This window comes from Vanacampus margaritifer, chromosome 6 (assembly GCF_051991255.1).
Source record: "Vanacampus margaritifer isolate UIUO_Vmar chromosome 6, RoL_Vmar_1.0, whole genome shotgun sequence".
NCBI classification, from domain to species: Eukaryota; Metazoa; Chordata; class Actinopteri; order Syngnathiformes; family Syngnathidae; genus Vanacampus; species Vanacampus margaritifer.
This window is the reverse complement of record NC_135437.1, coordinates 12,260,953-12,282,680: the sequence shown is the minus strand read 5'-3', so window position 1 is coordinate 12,282,680 and position 21,728 is coordinate 12,260,953. Positions and strand designations below refer to the sequence as shown.

The 21,728-nt window shown below is 41.0% G+C and overlaps 1 protein-coding gene across 8 annotated transcripts in view; it reads left to right on the top strand.

Annotated features, from left to right (window-relative positions):
* Window positions 1-21,728, top strand: part of frmd4a (FERM domain containing 4A) — a 114,346-nt gene that overhangs the window by 64,452 nt on the left and 28,166 nt on the right. For 7 of the 8 annotated variants that reach the window (XM_077567699.1, XM_077567694.1, XM_077567698.1 and 4 more), the window contains exons 2-6: window positions 5,351-5,416; window positions 12,536-12,630; window positions 13,612-13,704; window positions 17,705-17,789; window positions 20,613-20,669. In XM_077567699.1, coding sequence (XP_077423825.1) covers window positions 5,351-5,416; window positions 12,536-12,630; window positions 13,612-13,704; window positions 17,705-17,789; window positions 20,613-20,669 — 396 coding nt within the window. Of the gene's footprint in view, window positions 1-2,035; window positions 2,303-5,350; window positions 5,417-12,535; window positions 12,631-13,611; window positions 13,705-17,704; window positions 17,790-20,612; window positions 20,670-21,728 lie in introns of those variants that run through there. The other variant, XM_077567700.1, reaches the window with a different exon arrangement.

The following is a 21,728-nucleotide window of genomic DNA, read 5'->3' as shown; positions in this document are numbered from 1 at the left end:
AGGGTAAACTGGCAATATTGTGCTTGTTAGATTGTACTGTATGTGTTTATTTATAAGCTATTATTGTAAACATATTTGCTGCAGCAACTCCAAATGCCCTCATTTAAGCTTGATTCTTTAATATTTAATGTTTTTATTTTTCTATTCTCAGGCACTTTAGGAGGGCGCCCTGTTTTAAAGACCGTGATTTTTAAACACAAACTTATTTGCCTTACACTTTCACATTTATGGACAACTTCGAGGCCTAATTTAAACAAATATGCATGTTTTTGGAATGTGGGAGAAAAAACTACACAAGCACAGGGACAAAATGTAAATTTGAACCCTAAATTTGAGAACTATGAGACAGACATGCTTACCACTATTTCACTGTGCTGCTCAGTAGTTCATACTGTTCAAACACTGAACTGTAGAATTGCATATTTTGAAATAAGTAACTTTCCAGAACTGCACTTTAATTCAGGTTCCCTGAAATATGATTTAAAAAGCATGCAGATTCTGCATGGAAATACTGTTACCCTGGCAAGTTCAAAGTTCAATTACAATGAATAACGTGTACACACAATCCTGTAGAAAATTTCTATTACTCTATGAATAGTAGACAAAGAGCCGCCTACGCATACGTCTCAGAGGCGGTGTCTATTTTTGGTACCAAAAACTGGAGCTGTTTGTGTTATGTTAACAACTTTGTGGTTTTGACAGCTGCTGCTCATCCAGCGTCAGGTGAACACAAGCTTCCAATTTGGCTTCCCGGGTCGTGAGTGCGCCGGTTGCGTGAGCGCTGAGGGCCAGAAAAATCATTGAGGCAAGGCGAACCCGAGGAAGGAGATTTGTGTTGGTGGAGTGCAGACAGGAAGTGGCAGGATGGAGAAAGGCCAAATGCAGACGATGTAAAGCAATGCAATTTAAAAGCACCATTATTTTCCCTTGTCTGTGTATGGAAATGAAAACCTGTACTCTCTATAGTAACACGTTAAACCCTGGCATATTTAAAAACTCACCTACTCTCTGAATTTTCTATAAGTCATACTTAAAACCAGAGCTGTGTAGTAATGAGTTGGTATTTCAGCCTGCAAGAACTCCACTTGGAACTTGAGAGATGCACTATAGGCAGTCTTGGTGTGCATTTGCAAAATGCAATGGCCATTAGAATAAACCAGCAGGGCATGTGAAGTTGCAGTTTGTCCAACCCAATCTGACCTGTTTACATTCTGGGCTCCTCATTATAGACAGGGTTATACACATTTAAACCGAACAGGAAGAAAAAGCAATCAACAATTTAATATATATTTTATTAAAATGCTTATCTTGCAGTTCAAATATAATAATCTTCAGTAATTAAATAATTATAAACCAGCATGCATTTTTTTTAACATTGTTTTATTGTTTAATTTTATTTTATTTTTTTTAAACATACCGGTAAACAAAATATGGTTATGTTTTGTGGGGTTGTAATGGATTACAATCATTTCAATGTATTCCAATAGGACAATTGAATTACGAGCTTGGTCCCAAATGAATTATTCTCCTCAATCAATGTGCCACTTTCAAGTGACTACGCTTGCAGTTATATGAATGAATGAACGCATCGCATGTTTTGACTGTAGACTCCAGTGCAGTGCACGCGCGAAGCCAATGAGAATTTTCGAGAAGGAAGGTGGCAGTTTCTCTCGGACACAAGCGCCAAACACTTCCTTATCCATCTTCGACATATTTTTCCACCATTATTCTTGCGTTTTGTACCACCAGAAACGAAACTATCCAGTCTTAGACACATTGTAATGCAAGTTCGCGAATTAACTTTTGCCGGATTTTCTTCCAGACCCCCTTTTTCCGCCACTTGGTACGGTCCGCTGCTCGGCTCTCGTTCCTGCCGTTTACGCCGGTGGCAGGAGGAGGAGGAAGAGGGGAGGAAGCTCTCATCATTCTCAGCCTTCTGGAGGTGGAGCGGGAGGGATGAGAGTAGGGGGACTTAGCCTGCTAGTTAGCCGGGTTATTCCTTCCGCGAGCGGCGTCTGGGTGGGCGGGGGTGGGACAACGACCCGCTCGGAAGAGAGCCCCAGCGAGCCGTTTCTCGTTTGAACCCGCTGGTCAGTGGTCACCGCCAACATGGATGCGGACGTGTCTCCTCCTCCTCCCTCGGGCTGTCTGCTGTTGAAAGCTTGTGTGCCTGCCGCGCGAGTCGTTGCTTTCTGGGATTAATAATAATTCTTGGACAGTTTTTTTCTTTCTTGTGAATACCCTCTAGGAGACGTTTTTTTTGTTTTGTTTTTGCGTGGGAGCCTCACGCGGCGAATTGAAGGTAACGTTTGATTGAGTCTGCAAGCACTGGCTGAGCATCACTGACAGAAACAGTCAAACTGACAAGAATGCTGATTAATCATCAGACGATTTGCATTGCACTGCTGCCGCTCGTGTGTAAGACTTGTGGTTACTGTTTACCTGCTCACCTCTTGATGTGTTGGATTGTGATCCTTCCATCCGAGCACGCTCAAGATATTCCACGTTGCTTTTTCTTCATCCACTAGTCTCTATTTATAGACTTTACTGTTTTTGGCTCAGTAGTGTTTGTCCAATGCCACAAAGCAAAAGCCAAAAGTGTTTGTCCCGGGCCTTAAAATAAAAAGCCTCCAAGGCGGTGATTTGTTGCATTTTGCACTATTCTTGGTCACTCTGCGTTTTGTGTGTGTTGGAAAGACTGTGTGTTTGAGCATTTACTCCAGATCCTTGATATCCAGCAAGGTCCATCTACTAGTACACACATTCTTCTCACTCGTTAAACAATTTAGTGCACTAATAGAACGACTGAGTCTAACTAGTAGCATTTTTCCACTACTGTATGACATTTCTGCACACCAGTTGGACAACTTTGGCATATTAGTAGGACAAGTTGGACATCTATATGTTAGTGGTGAATCCAAACTACTAGTTGGGTCCAGGGGTTACTAGTACATTAGTGTTACTAGCACAACAACAGTAGCTTACTACTAAGGTTTCATTCAATTGTGTATACTAGTAGGCCAAAAGTAGCAGGAAACACATATTAAGACATAAGACATCCTTCTTTTAGTGTGCTGAGTTTTCTTAGTAGTGAGGAAAAAGCACATACAGTAGATGGAGCTTAAATTGGATATTAAGGACATGGAAAACACAGACCTTAACCTCTTCAATGTGTGAAATGTTAACACATGGCTGGTGACAATTCTGTTGTCACAATCACACCCCCGAGGTAGCACTAATAAAAATGACTTGTATACAGTATAAACATGAAACGATAAATCTAAGATGAAAGCCAAAGTTTGGGATAATAAATGTGTTTGTGTACACAGGTGCACCCCATCCAAAGCCTCAAACCACAGGGGATCAGTCAGTGGCAAGTGGGCGGGGTCAGCTGAGGCTTTAAAGCGCAGGCGGCGACACATGCTTGAACAGTTTGCGTGGTGCACGAGTGTATTTTCCCCTCGCAGCTTACCGCAATGCAAGCTGCTGTGAGAGAGTGTTTATTAATTGTTACCCCCCCAACACCGCACCATGCTATGGACACACCCTGTCCACCTTGTGGTGAACGTTATAAAACCTTTGCATGTGTGAATAGCTGCTAAGGTTTGGAACTTCATAATGTTTTCTCCGATGTTTCTTAAGCGGTCTACACCCATAGTATTTTTGTGTGTGTCAATTTGAGTACATTTGCATTTTATCTTTAAGAACGGTTTGTTTTTAAACTTTTATTATGGTACATTTTTATTTAACATTTGTGTGTGCTATTATGTTTGTTGATGCAGCAACGCCATTGTAGTGATTGTACTCTGTCGAAACTTAAAAGCGCTTTACATCGATCAAGGCCAAACTGCTTATTTGTGTTTGTTTTCTATCTGTTGGTTTAGCTAGCATGCTACTTCCTGATTCATGAAATGACAAATTCAGCAAAAGCCCGATTCTTGGATGTCTGAAAAATTATCCTTATTCCGTGATGTGGGGTGTTACAAGTGAATTTTCCGACCCAATATGCTCAGAAAACAGTCAGGGAAGAGGATTGTATATGCTATACCTGTTCAATATTTACGATGACAAGAAGTTGGGTAGAGCCACGCACCCCTTGATTGTGACATGAAATGTAACGATAGCAACTTATGACCTGCAGCTTGCACATTAGTGCCTTCCTGTGAGGGTGGAAGGTAAAAAAATACTTGCCGGTCAGTGGAAATTGGATTATACTACATGATAGAGAAGTGAGTGTCAGGTGTTAAACTTCACACGCCACTGTGCATTTACAGATCATAATTAGAGAGACACTTGTTTTCGACACTTAAGGAGTGTAGACATTGAAGTGAGTCGCAACTTCAAACTTATACTACCTGAAGCTGACAAATTAGTGGGTGGATTTTAGCCCCCCTCATGTATTTCCTTGATGATGGAATATCCTTCCTGTGATGGTGGAATATTGCCAACCATGCCTTGACCCGCCCCACCATTTCGTGTTGGTGCCCTTTATACATAACAGTGACACTCAGTGGGAAAAGTTTAAGAATACCAGAATTTTTAGGTGGTGTAAAGACGCTTTAGTTTGATCTCAGCTTAAATGCCACCGGCTTTCAAAATGAGCCTAACACCGTTGGGATAAGCTGCAACACAGGAGTTTGTTTGCCCAGTCACACATGCAGTTGCTTCATACGCCTGTGGAATAGAGCGCAGGTGCGAAAAGCAGCACGACGCTGCAGGAATTATATAACTGCGTGACAACTGCCTGACAATACCACTGAGTCGTCAATTTACGAGCCCAGTGAACACCAAGAAACCAGGATAATACAACAAAATATAGCAAAAAACTGCATTCACAAGGATCAGACACAAATATATTCAACTAATCCCAACCAGTCTGTACATCTCCACTCTAACTTGTGTGAAATTTGAAATGTGCAGACATGTTTGGACAGCCTTGTCTCAGCTTTGTCTACCACGTGGATTGTTAAGCTCGTACTGTGCTTGTGTGTGTGCTGCATGTTTCCCACACTATTTCGCCGATGCACCTGCTTGTGTGTTTATGGAGTAGGCAGCTCTATTCAGCAACCATTGCATCAACAATTCAAACAATTGTCACAATCGGCCGCTCTCTTTGTGGTCACCATAGTTAATGCTTTGATGGATGCTGCTTTTCCTGCTCAAAGGAGGGATTGCTAGAAAGGTCCGACATCACATGACTGTTTGAACCAATGTGTCTTTAGAACAGAAAGATAACCTTGTTATGGCTGAGGAGGGTTCACAGACTGTTATTGGAATATTGAATAATATGAGTTTTTCTTTGTGACAAAATACCAACAAGTATTGACCAATATTTCTTCTGTTTTAACAGATGACGGAGGGGAGGCGATGTCAGGTCCATCTCCTGGATGATAGGAAGCTGGAACTCCTAGTGCAGGTGAGTTGTTCTTCCTCCAGCTCTTTCATTCCTCTCTTCTTAACTCTGGGCAAGGGAGGAGTAATGCTGGTGTCCCAGAAGGGTCCACGGTTGCTGCTGACTGAGCAAAATGTGTCAGCAGTAGGTGACTTTGCACTTTGCTCATGCTCACCTGACCGCACAGACATTAAACAGACAGATGCCCGGGGCAATGCAAATGCAACGCCTAAATCTGTTCTTTAGTGATCATCTCAACATTACAGTATATTGCTGGATGTCTTAGAGTGCCTACAAAGGGTCTCATAAAAACAGTCCCTAAGAGTATTAAGGCAATTTCAAACAGATTCTCATTTGCAATGCCGACCTGGTTGCAGACAGCAATGTAAAACAAAGAAAAATAATTGCAAATACAGACAGCAGAATGTAATATAGTTACATATTTGTGTACATATTAGATTACACAACATTACAGCACACAACGAATAAAAGGTTTTAACCCTGGAGAACCCAAGAACCCTTTTCTTTTTTGGAAAATTATGAATTATACATTAAATGACTGCTATAAGTTCACTGAACACCAAAATATATGTTTTGTCAATTTTAACCCTTTTTTCCCTAATTTAGGATTAGGGCGAAATTTGACCCTTTTGGGATTTAGGGGTATCATTTCAAAAAATCAGAGTAACAAAAACTGTCAGTAAACTATTTAGAATTTAAGAAAATAATCAATCAAATACACAGCTACATTGAACGATATAATTTTTTTGTTTTATTTGTTGCATTTTAGAACTGGATTTTGAATGTACAAACACACTTTGGCCAATGGAAACAAGAACACAGGTTTCGGTTTCAGATTCAGTGGAGGCGGGTGTCTGTGGATCTCACTCTGCTTCGTCTGTCCTTTCTACCTTTCCTCAGTTTCTCCTTTGGGCCATTGATGTCTCCCTGATTTGTTGGAATTTAGATGTCTCTGGGGTTGGTGAAGGACTCTGGTTAGTGGCCCGGTGGGTGGTGTCTGGTCGGTGCTGGGCTTCGCTTTTCTTTCTTTTCTTTGGTCCCTCTTTGGGTCTCCTGGCGGCCCCACGACTCCGGCTGGATTTTGAAGTGTTCGGTTTAGGTGAACGGTATGGGAATTCTTTTTTTTTTTTTTTACACGCACGCACGCACGCACACACACACACACACACACACACATACAAAAAAAAAAGGGAGAACAATGATGATGACATGTCAAATGATCAATACTGAGCTCTCCCCGAAAAAAAAAAATAAATAAATAAAAAATAAAAAGGAAACAAGAACACAGGGACAAAATCACTGCTGGGAAAAAAAAGGTCTTTGTTATTTGAGTAGCAGAATTTATAGGGGCCAAATTTGACCCCGTGGGTTCTCCAGGGTTTAAACAGGATAAAATTAGAAAGCTATTTACAACACTCGAGATTGGTGAATCATTTGTAAAATAAAAAAAAATGCACACGTGGGGACAATTAATAGTATTGATTTTTGAAAACAATTCAAATTGACCAAATTCTGATTGAGGTAGCGGCCCAAGACTAGCAATATACAGGGCCAGTGCTGGTTCTGGCAGGGCCACCCCCCAAAAAGGCTTAACGTAGAGCCCTGCATTAGTTACAGCATTATAGCACAGTGTTGGCCACTTGATTGCAATGTTGAAACTTTTTTTTTCTGAGAGGAGTTTCGCCGTAGTGGAAGTGGCTGCGATAAGTGAAGCAAAGCAAAGCTTGTCTCTCCATTGTGCGCAAATGAAGCACCCGTGTACAATCCGGCAGTGAAACGCTAGTGAGTAAAGCAAGGCACAACGCTCCCTTTGCTTTTAGTGTGAATGTAGCATTATAATTAGGTGGCTCAGTGTTTCCACTACCGCTTACCGTACCTTTTAAGTTTTCATCTCCACCGAGTTTATGCAGTTAGTCAGAATGGGGACTGTCGGCGTGTTTCTGTAAAATAGGTTAATGGTCAGTTTACCAAGAATCGGCTTGAAAGTACCGAGTTTCCAGCTGGTTGGAAGAGGTAGCAGGCGATAGGCACTCGGTTCGTTGCAAAGTACGCAAAAAATATATACATATAAAGTTGGAGGCTTTGGGCGTGAAGGCCCTCGAGTCACACGCGACAGCCAGAAAGCACCAGCTTGCTATGACTTGAAGATGGTCTAAAAAAATTCTCAGGATGGTCTAAAAAGGTCCAAAAAAAAAAAGGTCTAAAATTTTACTTAGTGATTCATGCAAGAACTCTGGTAATTTGTCTATGTATAAAACGAGGGACAATTAACCAGGGAGTACAGTTCACATTTGTGATCTGTCCCCTGCCCTCAACTCTCAATTCTCTCAATCCTCCATGATGCTCCCAAGCCAAGCAAGCCACCACCAACCACAATTGTCCCGTTCTCAGAGCAGCAGCATCTGTTTTCAGAAAGCCTTACATCTCATTTTGTGTGAACCATCCCAGTGGGAGCTTATTTTCAAAGTGTCCCAGAGCCAGTAAGAGCTCCAGGCTATTGGTAGGCGCGTCTTACCAGCCTGGTAGGAGGAGCTCCACATCGACATAACTATCTGGCCACAGCTTTGACCAACACCTAAACTCCAACACAGGAGTGGATGGTATTCAAGTAGTTTTGACTCTATTCTTGTCAACACACTTTTCCAGTAACCTTATTTTGGACATCTTACTAATGGCTCTTCATTGTCTTCCATCATTGTCATTCACCTCGGTTATACCTTTGCCTCGATCACGGTTGAAATTCGGACAACGGTGCAATTTCATTTGAAGCCCTCTCCGTTTTTGCTAACCTTTCTTTTAAGGCTCTCTGGGCTGAACTCATTACTCGACTGCAGCAGGGGAAAAAAGACAAAAGAAGATAATTGTACTTGTATAGCTGAAGAGCAAAGAGAGACTGAAGAGATTGACATAAAAAGTCAGGAGGTTTTAATCAGAGAGAGCAAATGTAGATAAAGGCTCAGGAATAAGACAAACGTGAGAAAGAGAGCAGTAAAAAAAAAAAAAATGCCGTGTTCAAGCCGAGGATAGGTCTGCTGACTCTCTGATTCGATTACGGTGCCTGAACTGATCCCCTCATCTTCTATCCCTCTCGACATCTCTCGCTCTCTCTTAGCTTCCCGCTTCATGCTCCCACAGTTGAGCTTCTTTTCCGAGTCACAGCCTCCTGTTGCCCTCCACCAAATCCCACTGCCTCTCCAAACACTACTGAACCGCTACCTTATCACCTCCATCCATGCGTCCATGCATAGGGTATCCATTCTTTCTGCCATCTTTTTATCTATACAACCACCTATTCAACCATTCCATTTATCCATACATTTCCCATTTATCTAATCCTCCATCTATGCATCCATGCAGCCACCTCCCTATCTGTCCCACCAATGTATCCAGCCAGGAAAACATTCAACCGACCATCTATCCATCCATGCATCCAGTCATACACACACCTGCCAGTCTAGAATGTACCCCTCTTGCCCAAAGTCAGCTGAGATAGGGTTCCGCTCAGCCGTGAACCTTATGAGGATACGCGCATAGAAAATGGATGGGCGGATGATTTTATCTCATTTCTTGTTCCGTTGAAGTCTAGTGCATTGGATTTTTGTGGCATCTCTTTTTTAACTAGTGAAGAAGTAAACTGAGATTTCAGTAGGCTTCTGAGCCATTAGTAAGAGCAGACAAAAATTATCATGTTGACTTTCTGAAAATGTCTTGAGGGGAATGGCCATAAACCGCCAGAAGTGGATTATTTTTATTTTTTTCAAGCGTTGACAAAGTAGTCCATTACTGTGCTGGACTATTTCATGTCTTCTTAATTGTTTCACAGTGCTTTGGTCCTTCCTTTCCTGCAGAGCCTCATCTGGCCTTTGAAATGTTAATCTTATTCAGGTCAGCGACTTGTAACATTGGCCAGGTGTTTAATCCCAGATGGGTCGTTTGCTTTTTATCGCCCCCCCCCCTTCCTTTACCGCCTTTCTCTTACCTTTTGAGAGGGAGTCCTCTTGCGGTTTGTTTATGGAGCAACGCCTCGTTGACCGGCAGCTATGTGCCAGGAGGCCAGAGTGCCTATTGGCCAGGTTGTAAACCTAGAAACCCACCACCTGATATACCACCCTTGTAAAATATATGCCGTTCATATGGCTATCACTCCCTGAGGCTAAAAGGGTGTAGGCTAATGGGCAACAAATAGAGCGTTGAGGCCAAATTTTGTAACTATGTCTTGCGTCCATCAAGGAGGACTTGCTTCCGCTGCGTCTGCTTGATACTTGTTTGCAGCGTTTCCCTTAAACTTTTACACTGATTTAAGTGAAATGTCAGCAAGAGATGCATTGCGGCCCAAAAAGAGCACATTAAACGTTGATGCAAGTCTGGATCCAAAGTCAGATCTGGCGCTTTGACCTTGTGCTAGACATCAATATTTATGTCTTGATTTATTTATTCCTCAGGAAATGTTACATCGACCTCTTTGTTCCAGACACTCTTGTACTACCATAGTATTACAAAGTGCTGTTGTTACCTGTGAATCGTTTGACACCATCGTTGTCAAAACCTGGGATAAAGCCATTTTTTAAAAGTCAGGCCAAGTGAAAGATCTCAATATAAGCATAATAAGTTGAGTGTGCTGCTTTTTGTGCATTTGTCACATCTCCTCAACATTTGCACGACCCTGTAGTTCTCTGCTGTATACCTGTGCTATAGCAGTGAGCTTATTGTGTGAAACCTCTTACTACTATCATGTCAGTTTCATCTCCCATAACCTGTTTGCGCAAATGTTTGGTGTCTCCGCCTCACAGATAACGTTCAGCATGGCAGGTAGAAAGATCCAAAGCCAATTAGACACTTCAGCGTAGCCTGTTTGCTTCGCTTACGTATTCATAACGTAGAGACAAGTGACTCAAGGCAAACCTTCCAGGGTTGCTTCTGTTGCTCTCATCTCCCTCACAACAGGCCTTTATAATTGTGCCCTTGTTCATCGTCTACAACTGGTTCCGCTGCGGTTTGCACGGATGCATGATAATTGCTATTATCTGCCCGAATTGTTGACGGCTGTGTGGTAATAAAAGACCGCGACATGCCTTTCAGAAGGGCCAAAAACACTCATTACCAATAATGCTAGAAAGAGTGCATAGTTCCAGACCCAACATTTCCATGCATTGGTTATGCCTGCTACTTATCCTCGCCGGGCGCTTACAGTGGAGCCCAGGGGAAGTTACTAACTTTGGGTGGCTCTCCAATTTCAGGGCAGAATAAAAACAGTTCACACTTACAGTGCATTCACATTTAGTGAAAAATAACTGAGGTAGATTTTTTAAAAGCTGACACTATCGTCACCATTATGTTTTGTTGAAAGCATTTGTCACAACCTGTCAAGTATTTTATGTTAGACCTGAACCCAATGTTGTCACACTGTTGCAGCAATATACCACTTATTCTATATATATATTAAAAAAAAAGGTAAATACAGGCTGCAATGTTGCATATAGTATAACTCTGATGCCACAGTTTTGCTCAACAGTAAATAAAAATTGTATATTTATGCCCCAGAAGTGATTTTTATATACTGTACATGTTTACTTTATGACTTTACTACTTGTGTTTCTCTCTGTTGTGCTTGTCTCCTCTCCCGAGCTTTTTTTTGTGTGTGTGTTGCAAAAAAAAGAAAAGAAAGAAAAAACGTTGTAGGCGATCATTCTTATATGTAATCTAGGTCAGTGATGATGTGTGCGTGTGTATGTTTGTGTATGTGCTGGAATGACATCATCACTGGCATCTCTTTCAATAGCTCCCAGTAGAATCTGTCACTGTGGTTGTAAGTGTGCTGCGAGTTGATAGCAGGAGACCTCGGGGGAATATTGTTCGGATTGTGCGCCCCTTTAGTGCTGTAGCTAATAGTGTGAGTGTGTTGTGAGTGGGGCTGTTTGCATGTGGAGCACATGGCCATGCGTGTGTGCTCGCATACATGTGTGTAATGCGGGGCGAGGCACACCCATGGTTAACCTCACTTTGGGCGGGGCGTCCTCTTACTCAAGATGTCACGGCCCAGCAGCATGAGGCAGCAGTCCTCATCCGCAACTCTGATTTAAAACGTCCCTCCCTGGTGCCGTTAGCGAGGCGATGAGTGAAGGCGGGCGGCTGTCATCATTTGGCCTCTACGATACATCACTACAAAGTGAACCACAAGGGCTGGCGATTGGAAGCTGATCTCGGCCGCAGCCCTCTACCTCCTCTGCAGTACAGCGCTCTGGCCCAGAGGCATGACTCTGCAGCAGAGGTGTGTGGGTCAGAAGCTGAGAGGAGAGCAAGAGGAGAAGGAAAGGCACGGTCCCTGCACTCTCAGCAGCATCCACCAGATCCATCCATTTCCACTCTCTTCCTGTCATTAATCTCCTCTTCTCTCACTTATTTTAGCACTTTACCCCCGTTCTGTCGAAAAACTCTTTGTCACTGCAGTGAATCAATACCTGGTACACAGTGGAAACACAGCTGTTGTTCGTACTTCATTATTAGCAAGTAGCAAGTAGTTATTGTTATGCTTCGTCTAGTGGAATCTGGGATGTAACACAATAAAAGAACCCCATTTCCCTCAAGTCCCAAGCAGCCATGAGACACATCCACATCTTAATCCAACCGTTTACTTCCACCGATATACATTTGTGAAATATATTGTTCAACGGGTATTGAATGTTTAAGAGTTGACAGGTTTGTTCTCAAGTAGTGATGCAGTCAACACCTAATTCATTAATTATTTAATAATGAATTAATCTGTTGATAGCTTTGATGATAAATCAAATGAATCGGATTTTAAAAAATGTCTTACATTCTTAATTTCCAATACTTTATTCAAAAATAGCATAACTGTATTTCAAATTGACAGTGCAGAAAATGCAAACAAATTTGTTATGATTCAGATGATGCCAGAAAATAAGCAAAACTGTTGATCAGTCCTCCCCTGAGTAAAAGCAACATTTTCAACAAAAAAAAAGTCTCCTATCATGGAGGACTGCAAAAATTGGATCTAAAAAATATATATATATATAAAAAAAAAAGGTATCTAAACAATTAATCGATTATGTTGCAGTGCTCTGAAGTCATTTACTAATGATATGGATATGTGTCTTTCTGCAGCCCAAGTTGATGGCTAAGGATCTACTGGACCTGGTGGCCTCTCACTTCAACCTCAAGGAGAAGGAGTACTTTGGAATTGCATACACAGACGAAACGTAAGTCCTGATTCCAAGTGTTCCACTGAGGAGTCAAATGCAATGTAATAAGTTCTTTTTGCTGGATAAGTTTCTGAAAAAGCTACTTTGTTGGAGGAGGTGAGCTGACAATAATCCCAGTTCCCTCATCAAAGCAGAAGGAGAACCTTTAGGTTTCCATTTTTCTACAATTTGATGACAGGTTTGCTCCAGTGTACAAGCAGAGATCACAGTTCCCTACCAGAGGCAAAGTTTTCACTCAGAACTGTGCTTCAAATGTAGAAAAAAAATGACATCTTGTCACTAGTCAGTACTTTGCTCAATACCGAGTCCTATAAGCCAGCAAGGATGGGAACAAAAGCAGGAAGTAGAAACCATACAGTGCTTTTTGACTATTTCACTATTTCCATGTACATTTCAGATGACATTTATCTGATGTGGCTATAACGGAATCTAATTAGGGTGCAGACACCCGAATTGCATGTTAACTCCAAAATTAAACAATTATACAAAAGTAAAAAAACATTAAACATTACATAGCATTTAGTTGACATGGGCTCACTTTTCCGCTCCTTGATATAAATGAGGTTAACCTCCATTGACATTCCTAGCTGTCGACTGCAATTATTTAGCAGAATAGTGCAAAAATAATAGTGAATAGTGTTTCTTGACCCAGACCGTGTAAATCTAGCCTCCAAGTAGAGTTTAAGAAAGTATTGTATTGATTTCCGTTGTGTGTTTGCTGACCTGTACAATAATGCAAGTTGCACCTTGTGACACTTCATGCAAAGTCCTGCAAATGCTCAAATGATTTACATAAAAGGAAATAATGCGACGGCTGTTGGGCACGCACATTTGTCTCCTTTGTTTATGTCGTTCAGGGGGAGGGGCAAAGCCAGGAAAAACAATCAGACGCATCAGCATTAGTAATGATTTTCCTCTAGCATATCTCAATAGGTGGGTAAATTATGTTCTTTCTTCTTCTTTTTTTGCTCTCCTCAGGGGCCATTTTAGTTGGCTGCAGCTAGACCGCAGGGTACTAGAACATGAATTCCCCAAGAAATCAGGGCCCATTGTCCTCTACTTCTGTGTCAGGTGAGTCTTCGTCAGCACTCTGCAATGTCCCCCACTTAAGGATTGTGTGTGTGTGTGTGTGTGTGTTTGAGAGAGAAAGATGTGCCGTCAGGTTTGTGTGTTTCGCCTATACTCAGTGCGGTCTGAGGAGGACATTAACGGTGTCGCTTATTACAGGCCCCAATAAAATTGCACTGACCCCAGTAGTTGACTCCCAGCATGGGGGCCTCTCATCCACTCACGAGCCTCGTTGACCTCAAGTGTATGCACTGTTTGTTTCTAAATAAGGAAACTTTACCATTTCCTGCTCCTTAAAGCATAACTCAACACTTAATCAACTTTTTTTTTGCTGCTTAACTGTATAAACTGGTGTCTACAAATGCTGTCTACATGTCCTGGTCATTATTTTTACATTTTAGTACATGTTTGTTTAAAGCTTGATTTGGGGGCAAAAAAACATGTGTTTGGTTCCACCTTGAGGTTAAACACTGAGATAAACACAATTTGGCCATTTGTTCTCTCATTACACGAGACGAGACATACTACGTCAATGATACATACTACGTCACTTGTTCCGCATGATGTAGTCGCCCTGCCATCCACCGGCTCATTCTCGTACACGCCTCCTTAAACGGGTTCCTAATGAGTTGCTGCTGTCAATCACAGCCAGACCACGCCCAACCCTCTTCCCATTCGCAACCCAACGGTCCTCCAGGCAACACCCCCTTTGAGCGCCGATTCCAAATCTTAGTGAGGGGTGGAGCAAGAATCTGACTTCCTGTTGAGTTCTCCTTTAACAAAGACTGCTGGGTGTTTTTAAACCGAGGATTGCACATTTGATAAAAAAAAAAATTTGCAGCTCTGCAGCTTGTCAACAGTGAAACATGGTCGTTCACCAGGTCAAAATGCTACTCGTAGAAAAATATGAACTGCTGACGCGAAGCACATGCACATAAACATGCAACCTCAGATAGCCCTGAGTGAAAAGCTCACGCTTTGTCTTTGGCCCACTGGAGTTCTTTGTTCCCCACACACACATACGGATATTGTCACTGGCCCACCCCGCCCCAGCTCCCCTCCGGAGAGTTCCCCTTTGGCTAGCAACATGCGGAGCAACGCGGTACACTGGGCCAAACAATGCTGCTGAGAAGTCGTTCCCAGGTTGACATTTACAACGGGACCAAAAATAATGACACAATGCGACAATTGTTCGGCAAAAGCTTACTCCCGTCTCGTGAGGAATTGGATTAAAACAATGGTGTCTGTGCAGCAGGGATGTTTTTAAATTGATATTTGCTATTATGTTCCAATAATATATTAAAGAATGCTGGGAATACTGTACATGTAAGTTTTGTGTTGCTAGTAAATTAGTAATAATTGTCTATGTTTACACGTTATCTACATCCCATGCTCAGTTTTTCCAAATTGGTTTTGCATGTAATTTTTCAAAGGTGGACCAAACGCACTTTATAACAGAGTTTCATGCTTGCAGCGATGTAACCTAAGTTTTTTACAGGAAGTCGTAACGCGTCGTGGTTATAACACAGTAGTAAGATCTTAGTTAAAAATTATATATTTGTATGAAAAACATTTTTCGACCATGAATATTAAACAATTCGACGAAAAACAGCACTCTGGTGATGCATGATAGACTTGTCCTGATCCAATAATGTGATTTGAAATCAGGGTCGACCACTTAATTTTACAGCTGATCGGTATCATGTGAAAAGATCAGATTTATATTATTTAATTAATTTTTAGAGTTCATAAAGCTACAACATTTTTCCTAAGGTATCGGATCAAGACTCAGTATCGGCAGATACTCAAAGTGCTTAAGCAACATGGATTCAGCTGCATACCTAAATCTTATGCTGCTGTGCAAACAAGCTCATTGCGTGCCTGCATACCCTCGAAGCCTCATTTCAGGATTGTCGTAAAACCGAGGACCCCCAGTATGTGACTATTTACAATTACTCACAGATTACAAAGACATCGTCTGTAACTCATGACATTTACCATTTTATAGCTCTAATATATGAAAGCGATAGGGAGTGGAAGGGGTGTGTAACTGCTGAACTAAGACCCCAGTTAAAGGTTTCAGTCACCCATTCTCTTCCATTGTTCAGTCCAATCACTGGCCTTATTACCTTACACACACACACACACTCACACTCACACGCATGGACAGCAGATACACGACTGATAGAACAACAATCAACCCAAATGTCAATGCTGAATTCATTCCCAGCTCAAGCATATTGTTTTCTCTGGCATAAAGCACAAGGATGGTTTTGTGCGTTTGAGTTAGGCTTAATAAATGTCAGGCTGCCCCGCGCGCGGCAATCTCATCAAGGGTTTGGCTTTAATTAAACGTTCATACGGGGTTATTGATCGGGTTGGTCTTGCATTTTCTAGACGCTCAATTGGTAAAGTGATAAGGGCTTTCCGTCATTGATCCTCTTACGATACCCCGCTCTCACTGCATATAACCCAAATAATCAGTGTTGTACCAACCGAGACATCCTTAAAACATGAGAAAAATCTCACAGTAACAAAACTGTCACAAAAATGTAATACAGGAATGATGATTGCAAGTGTATTCGACTGTGTTTGGAACGTTCCGACGGACACAGCTGCCACTCCCCTGGTGCATCTGGCAATTTGGTGTCAGAAAGTAGAATGCACTCGTCGGAAAAACAGGCGCATCGTTATTTTTGTGTCCAGTTTAGCATGTTTGTGAATTTGGTAGATGTGCTACGCCTTGCTGGGTGCTCCGGCGAATGTTAGTAACAAAAAGTAGACTATATTTTAGACTCTGTAAAACCAGGTCTAACTTGTGGCTCAGGTGATGTAAACACGATTTTGGCAGATTTGATTGAGGCAGGCAGACACATTTCGCACCCCGCATGGACAAGCCCACTGAATCATTATAGAAATCAATTCATTGGACAAATTATTATCATTATCATTATCATCTTAAAAATATTTTAATAGCACCCCCATGACTGCAAGACTCAACTATTGAGGGCCACACACAGATGCATGGTCGTGGGTGCAAGGCGGTCTCCAATTACCCATGTCACATGCATGGCCGACTACATCATCCGGAAGTTTCCCTGTCAACACACTTTACACGTACCGGTCTCGTGCACGGGCTTCAGCGAGTGAATTTTTACAACTGCAGGGCCAAGGACTGATCTTAATGGGAGTAAGGGGAGCCGCTTCTATTGGCCAGAGTCGGCTGCATTCCATCCCTCAATGGTGCACCACTATGCTTTGCGCTAGACTTGCACTGGCCAAGAAAATAGGATCCTTATCAAACTTCATTTAACGCAAGCGCTAACAATGAGAAGCTTCCCAGCATACCGCCATCGTAGCTTCCCTAAAGCTCCACATGCTTGCTTGCATGCATACATTTTAGAGCTAAATTTAGAAGATGTAATGTTACTTCCCTACTTCACAAGTGCTCTGCCAGAAGTGTGTTACAATGCTTCGCTTCGCCACTGTGCGCGTCTGTGCGTGTGTGAGTGTGTGTGTGTACAAGGGCAATAATATGGTGAGACAGCAGTGGTTTATGGATGTGAATGAGTGTGGGACACAAGCTCATGATAAAGATGGCTGTAGTGCCTCCTAGTGGTCATTTTGGTGATCACACTTACGCATATCCAGTGCAAGGGCTGGAAGCAACAAATCTGCCTTTACAGTCAGTCAAAGTAGTGCTTAAATTGTCATGTCAGTGATCTCAATTAGTTTTACAAGAGGGACAAAATATTAGAAACATAATACAGTGCAGCTCCACTCTAAAATAGTAAACAGAATGTAAGATGAGTAGCTGTCCAAACGGTGCAGTTTTATCTTTTTGTAATGCAAATCTCATTTGACTGCATAACAACAATGTCAAGGAGTGTAAATGCACAGTCCAATCATTTGCTTGCTGTTTTCTCCAGGGAAATACTTTAAAAAACATATGTCTTCTTCCCTGTAGGAAATAACACATTGTCTTTTGTTTTCTTCTGTTCAGATTCTACATAGAGAGTATATCATACTTGAAAGACAATGCCACCATTGAGCTGTTTTTCCTCAATGCCAAGTCCATCATCTACAAGGTAAACGAGTTTTCTGTTGACATAATTTACTGTAATGACTAGCTCACTGTGCAGTATTTATTTCAAAGTGGTTCTCCTCTCAAGTACTACTATATAAAAAAGGGTTAGAAATACAGTAAATTACATCTATGTTGCTTCCTTTGCTTCTACAGACCCTTTCTCAAATGAAAATAGGACAGTGGAGAGTGTGATGTTAACCAAGCCACCATATGATCTTGACTAATGATTTCAACCATTAATGGCCATCTGCTCAGTGTTTTATTTGATCATACTGAAACTGTACTAGCATGAAATTTAGTAGAAATGGTGGTGCTAACCAACTTAAATTCCATTATGGCAACCGTTTTCCAAAATTAGTAAAAAGAAAAGAAAAAAGAATAGGTCACCAATTTGCTGTATGAATAGCCAAAGTGCAGTTATTATTGAGATGTTTGTTTGTTTTCTGCCATATTGCCATTACTCTTTTTAATTTGTACAACAGACCCACAAATGACTGCTTAGTGCTAAATATACACAATATGGTAACTTCACAAGTTAAAGTCAATCATCTTCAGTTCTAAGTTATTAACTATGACTGAGCTGAATGAACATAATATATCCTTTAATAATTTGTTAACATGCATGCAAGGCTGATGCTTGTTATATTGTGAATCAGATACATTATCTGTGATTCTCGTTCAAGAATGTTAATTATACTGTAGGTGTGCTGATGGCCACCTTAAAAAAAGGCACCAATATACTATATTTTTCATGGTTATCATTTTTTTCTCAATTAGTGAGTTACAGGATAAATATATCATGCCTGTCCGCTGCATGGGTCTGACAGAAAAAATCACATTTAGCGGCTTCTACCAAATCCAGTGGCTCTCAAACTTTCCACACCAAGTACCACCTCAAACAATACGTACTTTGCTCTTCAACGACTACCCTCATGATAGACATTAAAATACAGGACTGTACTAGTAAGTGGGAATCGCAAACAAGACATTTAATTGATATTCAGAGTTTGCCCTGCAAAAAGGACTGTAGAAATTTTAGGGAAAAAAATATAGTAAAATAAGAAAATTATTACTTCAAATAAGCAAAATTATCTGCCAACAGAACAAGAAAATGTTTCTTAAATTTACCTGTAAAATTTTGAAAAATAAGAAAATAATACTAGGCCCATATCAACCACTGCGCTCTTGAAAATAGTATTTTCAGACTAAAACAAGTCATGTCGACTTTTTTCAAGCTGTAATAAATACAACAATTTTCATAAATACATGAGTATTATTTTTTACACTTGGATAATTTAGCCTGAGTCTCAAGCAGGGAGGTAGCAGGTGCCATTTTCTTTGTCATGACCCAGCCTGGAATTGAACCCACAACCTTCAAGTCTGAGGGATGGCACGCTACCACTAGACCACAGAGCTTGAACTAAAATAAGTATTTTAGTATATTAGTAAATATAACAAAATGAACCATATTGTACTCGTCTGTTTTCATACTTCATATTTTTTTTCCCATTTATCTTGTAACTAGATTAAGAAAATTCTTAACATAAGGAAACTTAAGAAACCCCAGTTCAGTGCCTTTGATGTTGGTTAGTTGTCATCTTAAAATGTGGGAAATGCTTGTTTTAATCCTCACAGTACTTAAAACTGGCTGTTAACACTTAATGCCCAGACTGCTTGATCAAATAAGATAATTAAGTATCTTAAAATAAGCACAATGATCTTGCCTGACAATTTCATTTTAAGTAAAAAAATAACTTGTCAAATGAAAATAAGCAAATTTAGATTAAATTTAAGAAATCATATCTTGCTTAAAATTTTACTTTTTGCAGTGTGAACAGCAACATTGCACTTAAATATTAGGGGTGGGGGGGAACTGTACTTACATATATTAAATGATATATTTTAAATGTATTGCACATAAAAGATACAAATTGTACCTTAATCAGCCTTTAAATTAATCACACCTTAAAAATTAATTGCACTAAACAGTGATTCCTTCCCACTTAAAAAAATCTGGTAAATATTTATATATACCCTTGATGTTTCTTCACCAGTCAAGCTTTTACCTGTAGTGTCCAGAAGAGGGCAACCATCACCCAAAATGATAGCATCCATCCATTTTCTTAACCCCTTAGCAGCCTTCCATAAATCAACATAAATGTATTTGAGATCATGAATGGATCAGGTACAAGCAGCTGTTTTTGATCTCGCGGTCATTGATATCTACTTTTCATACGAATAAAAAAAGCAGCTACATGCCGATTTCTGATGCACAGAAAGAAAATTGTGTTTGGTGTCCATTACGAAATGACAGATTTGTATTTGAAAGGGGGAACACGGTGGGTGGTACGCGCAGAGTCTGTCTCGTGTTTCAACGCACCCGTCTGATCTCACCAAGCCAATTAAGAGGTGGATTGGAAAGAGAGCATTCCTAGCATACTTGACCCACTATTCACATCCACAACCACCCTTCCCCCATTATACTTTGGATAATATAAAAAGAAGCGGGCAAATAAGTTCTTCTTACTTTGTAAAATGTCTCCGAAGTTGTAAGTAACCATTTCAAAAAAACAAATAAAAAATATGTGATGAATGATCAATAAGCTTGGTAACCTCCCAAATCCCCTCCTCCTAATCTCCCACCCCATCCACATGAAGAAGTCACGAAATGAGAGATGGCAGCAGTTTGAAGGCAGATGAAAAGTATTACCAGGCAGTCTTGGGCAAGACATAAACATCAAAGACATTTCATCGTGTCCACACCCCACTTTGGCAAAGTGTCTTGTTTCGATCATGTCCTTCATGTGTCTCTTTTCTTTCATAGGAACTCATTGAAGTGGACAGCGATGTCGTCTTTGAACTGGCTTCCTATATTCTCCAAGTAAGATAGAGCGCTTCCCCGCCTGCCCTCCCCCATTTTCCTCAAATGGCGCACTTGATCTAATCCAAGGAAACGGTCCCCTTTCCACTATGTAGCCACAAGCTTTTGATGCTAATTGACGAGGATCAAACTGGAGTTATGTAATGCGCTTGTCGGTCTGTCAGAGATGGTGTAATGATGCTTCAAAATTGGAATCCTAAAAAGCCTCCACTGTCTTTGTTGGCGGCCATCGACATTCCGGGCTGCCCTCAGCCACTTCTAATGTAACCCAGCAGCTGGGTGACGCTTTCGGTTCACAGTTGCACCATTTGTAAAAGTTTGTTACAAGAGTATGTTGCCTGTCTGTGTGCGTGTACATGTATGTGTTTACGTGTGTATAGTGTTACATTGACTTTGGGACTGCAAGGATTTATTCGAATAACTTGAATATTTAGAAATTTGAAAAAAAAATAAATAAAAAAAAAAGGTCAAAGCTCTTCCTTTAAGCTTCCCAGGGATCATTTTCCCACACACACTAAAGTGGCTAACTTTGTGGCTGCAGTCACACAAGCGCCACTCAGTGCACGTGTGTGTAGTGTTACATTGACTTTGGGACTGCAAGGATTTATTCGAATAACTTAAATATTTAGAAAAAAAAAAAAAAAAAGTAAAAGCTCTTCTTTTAAGCTTCCCAGGGATAATTTTCCCACACACACTAAAGTGGCTAACTTTGTGGCTGCTGTCACACAAGCGCCGCTCAGTGCACTTTAATTCACAAACTGTCAAAGGCCACAACTCACACCAATTAACTCAACTTTCAGACTGGCTAACTGTTTAGCCAGTTAACAACGGATTAAACTACACTCCCATTCGTTGGCATCCACGTCACTCACCAGGCCTCACCTTTTAAATACATACACAGTACTCACTCACAGTCACAGAGTTTTGCACCTCCCTATGTCATATTTGTAACTCAAAATTGTTCTCGCAACACAATGCAAAAAAACACACCACGCGAAAGCTTGTACCTAAGAAAATCCAACAACTTTAAAGTCGAGACACTCCTAAGGTAATGTGCCA